Source organism: Apium graveolens, chromosome 3 (genome assembly GCF_009905375.1).
Source record: "Apium graveolens cultivar Ventura chromosome 3, ASM990537v1, whole genome shotgun sequence".
Lineage (NCBI taxonomy): Eukaryota > Viridiplantae > Streptophyta > Magnoliopsida > Apiales > Apiaceae > Apium > Apium graveolens.
In genome coordinates, this window is record NC_133649.1 from 182,550,058 (window position 1) to 182,561,274 (window position 11,217).

Consider the following 11,217-nt stretch of genomic DNA (forward strand, 5'->3'; position numbering starts at 1 on the left):
AAAATACAGAGTATGTTAGAAAGCGAAATAGATTCACAAATAAAATATTTAGAATATAAGGAAAGACAAACAAAGTTAGAAAATGATATTAAGAAATTAGAAGAACAGAGTAAACATACTAGTAAATATTGGATAGATGTTAGAAATGGTTGGAAGAAGCGAATCAACAAATAATAAAATGTCAGACTCAGAATTTAGCGAAAATATCTAGATTGCACGTATATCGAGATAAAAAATAATATTTTAACACCTGCAAAACCGACCGTGGACGATGATCAAAACTGATTTATAACATTTAGAATAAAAAGTAAATACATTTTAAGACTAGTTTCAGAATAAAATAGCACCACCCGACCGAACTTCACTGATTGCCAACTAAATTCCTATTGATGACCGAAACTAGCAGTAACTGAATGACAAACCATGCCACTGTTTACCCCATTTCCTATCTTTTCCACCAAAGAAAGAATGTCTCTGAAAAATACAATTGCTACCAAGTACCAACATACAAACATACGTATTATCATTGTTACTACTGAGTACTAAGGCTAATAACAAAATTTGGAGCGGACAGCAAGTCATAAAATAAGAACAAACAGGATAGCAAATTCAAAGGAAAATATGACCATACCATACATAAACATCAAATTATATATTATATACAGATCTATATCCAGCACAGAAGCTGATGGCTGGAGAACATCAATATAATACGCTCGGATGCATGAATCAGCTGCCACCTGCTTCAATCAAAAGCTCCGTAAGGCAAAAAGCTATGAGATGGTGACATCAAAGAGAAAAACACTATGCAACATTTTACCAATTTATTCTGTGCAACACGTCAAACAAGCAAACAGGAAGTACAAACCTATCAATATATAGCTAGAATATAACATTTTCCTAGTTAGTAGATACGGTAAGTTTTCAGGTATGGTTCTATGCATTACTGCGGCATTGAAACATGCACGAAACTCAGAAAGCAGTTGGGTGGCAAATGTTCATTATTCCATTTCTATTTAAATATAATTCTTTGACCCCAAAAAAAATCTAAAAAATTGTTTTGAACACAGAGTTTAAGACGCTTCCAGTCTTCTAACAAATATTAATTTCTCTTGTTAACAGATTGGTTGATTGTCAACAACTCATTCCCCAACCCCGACCATCAAGATATTATCACTCTTTTTCTATATATATAAAGCCGCTACAGAGCTTAGTCTAAATTTATAAGTCCAGCTGCAAATGCAATAAATATAGGGTTTTGTTAAAACATTGAAATTTTTTACACTCTAGGCATATAAGGACACTTATTTACCTCTGGCCTGCCCATAATTGGAGACTGCTTCAGAAACAGTTGACAAAGGCTTCATGTCTGAAAGGGATATTGGTGTCAGTGGGGGAGAAGTGAAATCTTCAACCCGATCTGGAATTCGAGAAGGCTCTAACAGCTTGGCCATATGTGATGCCTTTGCTTTTAGACTGCTAGAGGGTATGGAGAAACTCCGCGGGACAGTTAATGGAGGAGCTGGAAGTGGAGTTGCAACATTTGGTGCTAGCTTAGGGTTTTTATTTGTAGAAGAATGATCATTTCTGATTACCAAGGGGGCAGAATGCCCAATCCCAGAAGAAGTTGCTGTCTTGGATGCTATATTGCCAGGAGGCCTAGGTAGCTCATGAAGCTCACTTATTCTGGGTGAAGATATAGGGGGCGGCGATGTGCTACGGGATGCATTTGGAGACGTAGACAAAAATGAAGCCTGAACTCGAGGAAGCAAAACATGGGGATGTTCTTTACTAGTTAGGGGACCACTAGTAGATAAAATAGGTTTACTAGGTATTGGACCAGAATAGGCCTGCCTTTTGTTCCGATTAAGATCAAATGAGTTATGTTTTTCAAATTGTGCAAATGAACGTCTAGTAGCCGGAGGGGGCAGAGGGATGGGGGAGCTGTTACTGTTTTCATGCTTCTCGGGGCGAAGTGGAGACGAATGCCGCAAATTTGTTGTGCTTGTGCTCAGGCCTGCAGAGCTTGATTGCGGACCAGAGCTGGTGGTGATAGAAGATGAATTCTTTGCCGTAGCTGGAGTAGGCAAAACATATGTATGACTCTTCTGTGCAGATGGTTGCACTTCCCTTGCTTTATCAGCTGGATTAAACTTCTCTGGATATATTGGAGCAGAATAGCTGCTTGGTCGAGGTCGCTGTCCAAAACCATGGCCCTCTGGGTTTTTTCTACGAATTCTCTGCAGATATGATGTGAAAAAGATCAAAGCCAAAATAGCAAGCAAGAGATCTTACTTTATCTGTATTTACTTATTAATCTGTCCAAAAACATGGGCATGTAGGTTATTTCTACGAGTTCTCTGCAGATATACAACTTGTGAAAAAGATAATACATGCCAAAAAAAGCTAGCGACAGATTCTATTTTGTCTGTATTTTTTTATTTATCTTAGAACTGACAAATGGCAGGACCGGAAAAAATTCATATCACTAAGGCTCACAGCCATAAACCATTCTCAAAAGTTGCCCCAGAAAAGCTATGATAAGGTAATCACATGTGTGTACAAGTGTTCTAGGGTAAAGATTAATCTGTAGAACTGACAGGCTAAAAATAGCTAGCGACAGATTCTATTTTGTCTGTATTTTTTTATTTATCTTAGAACTGACAAATGGCAGGACCAGCAAAAATTCATATCACTAAGGTTCACAGCCATAAACCATTCTCGAAAGTTGCCCCAGAAAAGCTATGATAAGGTAATCACATGTATGTACAAGTGTTCTAGGGTAAAGATTTATCTGTAGAAATAAACATCATCAACCTGTTAGTTTTGAATCTAGACTCCTTAGAATCGTTAGTGCACAAGTGGCCATTGCATAGTCAGCTTACAGAAGCTTATAAAAAATATTCTAAACTAATATCCGCACTACTAAATAAGAAGTCTATCGTAATTCTAGAATTATAAATTCCTAACAAATAGTGTTAGAAGACAGAAAGCTTTTCGTCGGATATAACCATGAAAAATAAACAGCCTCGTCATTTAATTACAAGAGAAAATAAAGTCTCTTTACCTCAGCTTCTTCCGAATTAAAAAAATGAGGATGTGATGAGTCAGGATCGTCCAACTGAATAAAATAGCACACCAGACATAAGTTAGAACTCTGAGTAAAATTGGTGAATGAAATATGCATCGAGACTGGGAAGGAAATTTACCAGGCTAGAAGAAAATTAGTGCTTTAACTCTAAATTCAGAGTTGCTCAAAGTGGCGCGGATATAGTATCGAATCAGGCGTTGATAAATTATACTTAACAGTAAATAAGAAAAGATGGGTGTGCTTATGTATGTGCGTACAAAATATTTGGTTCAAGGAAGATAAGTTACACACCTATCTGAAAACTTGGAGTAATCAAAATGGTGGTTTTGGTTTTTGCAGAAATGAAAGCCAAAACAGAAGACGATCACTTTGATACTATTTCCAACTTCATCAAATACGTGTTAAATAAAAACAGATTAAAAAAATCAGAATTTGCTGATAATAAAATAGAAATCAGTGGAAATAAATATCATTGATGAATACAGTTTTGAATCAAGACCAATCAGAAGAGATATTAGCAACTTTAATGGGGTGACTAACTACTAACTAGCATGTTTTGTACAACATCTGATTGGCCTACCTTTTTGATTCACAAGTCCAGATATTAATTTGTGGCTACATACTACATAATGGTGGCATTTATTCCTCAGATCTACTGGAAGTTACATCTGCCATATGAGTTCTAACAAAAAATGAGCTGTTTAGTGACATGACTTCTACTCTTTTAATAGATTATAAAACTGTTGTTCTATCAGTATCATATACTTAATTAGTACAATATCAACAGTTGGAATTTCATAACTTTAATTTGTATTCTCGTAAACAGCAATCATTTTAGAAAATTCTCATAACTTTTCAAATTTTACTAATGTCAGGTTTCTTATGTCTTCTCTAGTTCACCTAATCAACAACACTGCATTAGTCCGAAACAAGCTGGTTTTCCTAATTATATGTATGGACTAAACAAAAGGAAAAGCATAATTAATGAATGTTAGTAGCAAACAATACTTCAACTCTATGATTCACTTCAACAGTATCCCGAGGCGTGAGAATGGAGCAAAGTGTATGAAAGTAAATTGAGGAAAAATATTCAATCAAGGATAAACTTAGCAAAACAATTACCTCAGCCGAGATCCTTGATGTAGAATCATTAACAAATCCTTGATTATTTCTGTAGTCAAAACTCACTTCTCCATGCTCGTTATTCTCATAGCTGCTTCTATTCTCACTCTCATCATCTTCCCCTTCATTCAGTCCATCAACTTGGTAGTCAATACGTTGCTTTTCACAGACTAGTCTTGTTTGCAGATCAACTTCCTCAAGAGATTTAAGTCCCTTTCGAAAGTAATTTAACTGTTTTTACAGAGTGAAAAAGGTTAAGGGAATTAAATAAAATATTTAAACTCTAAATAAGCAGAGGGAGTGGCAATTGAGGAGATGCCAGATGCAAAGGGTACCTGTGCTGTATGATGACGAGCTGCCTGTGTTAAAAGACTGCGGCATTGCCCTTGCTTTAGAGATTTCACCCGAAAAATACAGCGTCTTGCTACTTCATCATATTCAACTCGAGCTTCTTTTACTTGCTGAGAAGTAATGCTTTCACCTTTTCCACTTCTAAATTTTCCTTTCTCTCTATATTGTGCGAGCATGTGTTCATATACCTCTCTGAAGATTATGCACAAAAATTACATACATGCACCTCGAACTTTATATTTAAAACCAAAAAAAAAACATATACCTCTTCTCATCACACTGTAATTTCATCTCCTGCCCCAATAAAACAGAGAAAAATCAATAAATATAACATGTACTAACAATGCCTCATAACAATGAACTGATCCAACTCCTAGCAAATGTAAAGGTAAAAGGCCTAACAGGAAGAACAATGGACTAAGGTCGAGATTCATTGAATTTAATAAATGATAATCTCAATCGTGTGATAAAGTGCTATGAACAGAATATGCAGGTTCACTGAGCCAATGACCTTTCAGTTCAATTTTGTGAATATGAATCATTGTTCCAAGACGTCCCGTAGCCAATCATTTAGCGATAGCCCACCTTGATTCTAAGGAATAGACGAATTTGCCGTTAACCAGGCAAATTAAGCGTCCAGCTATGTACAGTAACTAATTTCACAATATATATAATTTGATTCTGACCATCATTGCAATGTTTCTTTATTGACATTCATTCAGTTGTACAAGTATAGAGATAAGAAGAGTCTTCAAATTAAAAAAGGTAAAGGTTAACAAAACTAATTTGATTCAAATAAACAAACCATCTTGGCATCTTCTAATAATGTTATTAGAATTATATTAAATTCAAATATGTCTACATACATAGATATATCATATATGATATATATGCTTATATATAGCTGAAAGCCAAATTCACCTATTGGTTGCTAGGTGAGCGCCTCGCCGCCTCAGCGTCCCGGCGGTTAGCTAGCACCCTGTTTAGCGTTACGCCTTAACAAGTATGATATAAATCCAATTTCTAGCAAATTGTTAAATTAAATTGTCCCAAAAAAATCTTCTTTGTTGCCCTGCCTTATTAAACAAAGGTATAATGGTAACAGTTGATGTATGTTATTCTGACACTTCCTCAAAAAAAATAGAGTAATAAGGAAAGATCAATAAACAGAGAGAGCGAAAGAAAGATTAAATATTACCACAGGCGTGTCATGTGTAATACTTGACAAATTACATGCAGAAAACAAGAAAATTAACCAACTTCATAATTTAATTTGATGAAGAACAGAACATTTCTTAACTAGTATACCAAGCTTGCATTATGGGAATAATATAAAATGCACTATAGACAAACCTCGACTTTCCGAAGTTCGCTGAGCAGAGACTCTGATGGGTTTGTGATTGTGAGGACTATATGAGAGCGCTGACATTCAAAAAGAGATGGTAATATATACATTAAAATTCTGTGCAATGTCTATATGTAAAATGTAGATGCGGCATGAAAACAAACACTCACATAAGTATCAATGATTTTCTGAAGTTCTATCTGGGCGTTTCCCAAAATCTGTAACACTCCTCCTGCATAAATTTAAAAATCAGACACCGGTAATATTATAGATGTTGAGAATTTTAAAACGGGACATTATAGCATCTCCTCCAACTCCGTAATAGATTACTAGACTGTACTATTATCAGCTAAATAAAACACCTTGTCACCATTCTAACTCATTCAGTTATATGCCTCATTTACAAATTACTAGCCCACCAGTACAACGGCAGATTAACATCAGGGTGTGTGGTCACATAGTGATACTACTATTTTAAGCGAAGGTACCACATCAGCCCGTCTGTTTTAAAAATCGACATACGCTCGTGATATTTTGTAAAAAATTGCACTTTCTTGGTTAGTAAAAGAAACAAAAATATTACCACACCAAGATCGCAATACTAGTAAGCTATGCGAATTAAGAAAACAGTGGTAGAAAAATCTCACTAGATATACCGCAAATTTTCTCTTCCCTAGTAGCTACAAAATTTTTCTAAAAATTTTATATCAGAGAAAGTTATATACATACCAGTTAGGGGTCTTTTGGTTCGCCAAATTCTGGAATTCGGTGTGAGTTTCAGTCATTACCCCATACCTGATGTTTGATTCAAAAAAATAGAATTTCATGCCCATTCCTCAAACCTCCAAGGTATGAGTTTTTCATACCCAAGTATGGAGGTGGGTATGAGGGAGGGGTATGGGTAATAACTTTAATTTTACTATTTTAATTTCTATTTAAGTAATTAAATATATATGTTTAATACTAAAAGAAATCTATGAACCTAAAATATATTAAAACAATAATAAAATTAATATATTTAATTAAAATAAAATTATTGACTTAACATTTTTAAATTAAAAATATTCATTCTAGTACTCAACCAAACTCATGATATCAGATATGATACGTGGGATACCCATACCCATACCACTATAACCCGATTCCTGATTCCAACCCGATACCACAACTTGAACCAAACAACCCCTTAAAGGGTGGATCCTAAACCGGGCTGAACTATTGTTTGGATATATGTGGTTCTATATTTTCTAGGCATGCCTCAGCAGATCGGACTAAATACACAGAGAGAAGGTAATTAATTTTCAGATTATCTAGCCAAGATGGATTGAATGTGGCATTTAGAGGTAGGTATTCCAGCTAAAAACACTTCAGCAGAACATATTGGTAAAGCTACTGGCAGAGACATGAATATAGGACACATGTTTCTTGGGTATTCTTTAGAGGGCTTTTTATCTTCCGTTTCTACTTTTTAAGAAAATAATGGCTGAGCTGAAGCAGATATCAGTTAACAGCTAGAACACTTTTTATTGCCTCCTTCAATTTCTTGGGAGCGAACTTCCAACCCCGTGTATCTTAATCGCATCAATATCACACAACTACATTGATTTCCTGTCTATTCCTTCAAAATTCACATTTAAAAACTTTTTAACAAATAACAGTGATTTTCTTACCACTTTCTCCGTAAACACTTGATGCAGTTCTCTCCAATAAACATGTTCCCATTTCCAACAATGACTCTGAAAATTCTGAAGTAAAATGTTGACAGCAAACCTTCAGGTTATCATATATTATCCAGAAGTTATATTTAATTAAAAAAAATTATTCACGTGCAACATCACAATTAGAAAGAAAGTGAAAATGTGTGTATATATATAAGTACATGTACATTCATCAGATGCATGAATTAAAGATAGGAAACACCATGCCCCTCTTCTTGGTAAAAAGAGGTCGAGTTCAAGCCTGAGTAAAGGCATGTGTATGAGCGTATTCAGAGTTTTTTTAATGAGATTAATAAAGAAAAACACTATGCTCTTTCCAATATCATATATCACTTTCTACACCAGGAAAGTAATTTGATTGGTCACTGTTTGAGTTCGACAAAAGACAACAAAACAATCTAGACTATGCTAAAAATAGTAAAGTTCACGATGTTAACTTCTGCAAATAGTTCTCAAGGGTTTGAGAGCGAATGCATACTTTTAACCATCATATCAACCCATAATAAACTAGGATATGATTGTCTATATATAGCAATTCTAAAGATTTTTCATATCATATAACATGTATATGCTAAATAATGACATCTAAAAAAGGCTAAACCACTTGGAACTTGGACGCCCAGCTACAATTAATTCTCTGTTAGGGGACTTCTACTTCCCTTTGGAAAGTGTTTCAGTGCACGAGTATCAGAATAATAGTATACCATATGCACTATTAGCTGTTGCAGCAGCTGCAGATAGCAAGTTATCATAGCAACTCCTCATCTCTTGCATATCCTGACAAACAGTGAAATTATATACTACAATTAGCATCAGCCCAAACATGGAGTTCCAACTATAAGAGAGAATAAAGAGTAACCTAAATATCTAATGGATTATGCCCCACAAATAAGGGTATATTGTACATCTAGATCAGAATCAGTACCCTAATCTGATAGCAATCTTATTATAAAAAAAAAATCCCTGCAGAGATAAGAAAAACACAAGCACATCTACAATCCTATATTGCTCATAGTTAAGTTGTTTAATAAAAAACATATAAATAAATACATACTTTTTTGATCCGAAAAGTTTTCAATCGATGAATACGTAAACTCAAGCTCAGACAAAAGTATTAAACTAAATGTTAATTCCTGAACCAGTACCACTACCAACAAGATTTAAGATGAAAATACGCCGGTAATAACACAACCACTGGTTTTATTTAAGTGGTTCTGTACTTCTGTAATAAGTTGTCTTATAAATGGTTCGGTTGTGAAATTGATCCAAAACTCTGTGGATAAAACCAAAAGATATCATTTCCAGGTCTAACCAACCTAAACACGTCACCGCCAAAAATGATGTTACTCAATTGTACCAAAACTTCAACTTTACCCAATAAGCTTGAGACGCAAAGCCTGCGGGTACAGCCACACATACAGAGAGACACACACACACATCTACATGAGAACCTCATTCTCAATCACCTAAATACATAGCTACGGGCCAAAATTCGTAATACAACTAAGATGATAATTTTTTGCACAGTACTTATTACTCTTACTCTTTTGTTCATACGCAAGAAAAGAAAATGGAGCAGAGTAATTCTAAGAAAAGTATATTCTACCAATCTGCTACATGCTCGATTAGAAAGTTCAGTGTGAACAATGATGATCAAAGCCTGTACAAACATCATGACAGATATAGGTAGATCAATTTTCTTTTACTTTCTTGAAAACTTCTAGGTTTGCAGATTTTATAATTTAAAGACTTTTCCTCGTCGGTGCTGTGCTACTTTGTGACAAGATTCGCATATCAACAACAACAAATATAATGAAGAATGACGAATATCATTTATGGTTATATAATAAATGATGTATTGCACGAAATTTGTATTTAGTAGTAGAGCACATAGTTTGGCGCACGAGTATAGACAAACTTTAATTACTCGGTATTAATATAACATTTATGGATCCTATGATCTAGGCGCACCATGTACAACAATCTTAGAATCTGAAAGTTTATGAATCATGATTTCTTACCGTAATATTAACTTGGACAATCAGTGGCATATGCTAGACTGCTAGGTAATGTATTTTAATCTCCATAACAATTTGGTTACTAAAAATTAGGATCATTAGTAGAATAAAGCACATATCCTTGTGTCTTATACCTAGTTATTTAGTTGACATCAATGTTCAATGATTTAATTACTTCAAAGTTCAATCCAGAAATAGCAGTTCGAATAATGAAATTTACATTCTGATTCAGCTAACAAGTGACAGTAGTGTTCTACTAAGTTCACTGTGTATCTTAATGCGCGTCTTCTATAAACTATATCAAAACCAGAACCTAATATATAGTAACTCAGGCTATACAGATTACAACCTCAGTAAACAACAATTCAATATGCTGCTCACAGATTAAATTAACTCTTTTTCTGTAACATTACATAATCATTTCAACTGCACTACTTTGGAAGAACAAAACAGGTTAAGATTAAGATAGGGATACCAGAACGTAATATATAATCAATTGAAATAAATTATATAAAGATAACCTAACAAATTTGCTCCACAAATTAACTTGCTCTTAACAAGTGACACTAGTATTCTACTGAGCTTACAGTATCTTACTGCATGTGCTCTATAAACTACCTCCCAGAATGTAATACACAGTGCTATACTGATTCCAACCTCAATACTCATAATTTAAATAAGTGCCACTAGGATGATGTTCAGGAATTATTTCATAACTCAATGTTCAACAACACAAAATCAATTCAATGTTCTGCTCTCGGACAAAATATGTAATCATATCCCTCAAATCAGTAATCCAAAAGTAAAATCAATTCACATATAAATTATACCAAAAAAAAAACTAACAGCATTGGAGCTAAATTATTGGAATCAAAATCTCCGCAACTTAAAGCTATACTTCAGTATTCTGCTTCAATTAAATCAATAAATCGAAATGATAAAACGAAAACCCTAGCCGCATAGAAATCTGAAAATACTGTAAAAATAGAAACAATTGAATATACAAATACACAAAAAAGAGACTGGAGAAAGCAAGAGAAACCTGAGTAGCCTGGGCTAACTCATCTAATTGAGCCAGAGATTGATGATCTCTTCTCTCTTTCGCATCGCTCTTGTGAAGTGCTAGTTTTCTCAACTTCTCGAAAGAAGACTTCATTCTCAATAATCACAATTTGATGTTAGGTTGTGTGTGTGGGGTTGGTAGAGGTAGTGTGTTATGGGGGGAGAGAGAGAGAGAGAGAGAGAGAGAGACTATTTTGAGAGATGAAATATTTTCGGTGGCGTTTGTCCTGGTAAAAGATGAACAAAGGAGGGAAATGTGATGAGAGTGAATGAAAAGAGTTGTGATGGTAAAATTATATTTTACTGCGGGACAGACCCCTACTTTCGTCAACAGTCAAATTTGAAGGCTTTAAGCATATTTTATTCTTATCTGTACAAATATTTTGTATAATAAATAATTATTAAATAATTATTAAATAAAAGTAATTGATTAAATATTATTTAAAGTATAATTTATTTTATTAATCATCGATTAAAATAAAATTATTCAATAATATTAATTTTTTATGG

At 34.2% G+C, this 11,217-nt stretch overlaps 1 protein-coding gene across 1 annotated transcript; it reads right to left on the bottom strand.

Moving 5' to 3' along the window:
* Positions 1 to 410: 410 nt before the first annotated feature.
* LOC141712967 (uncharacterized protein At2g33490-like) lies at positions 411 to 10,954 on the bottom strand. Its single transcript, XM_074516121.1, has 11 exons — positions 10,688 to 10,954; positions 8,332 to 8,404; positions 7,580 to 7,654; positions 6,080 to 6,141; positions 5,918 to 5,986; positions 4,830 to 4,858; positions 4,549 to 4,756; positions 4,214 to 4,444; positions 3,068 to 3,121; positions 1,313 to 2,240; positions 411 to 740 (listed from the first exon to the last, which is right to left on the bottom strand). The coding sequence occupies exons 1-11, from the start codon at positions 10,799 to 10,801 to the stop codon at positions 730 to 732; spliced, it is 1,854 nt and encodes a 617-aa protein (XP_074372222.1). The 5' UTR covers positions 10,802 to 10,954; the 3' UTR covers positions 411 to 729.
* Between the last annotated feature and the right edge of the window lie 263 nt (positions 10,955 to 11,217).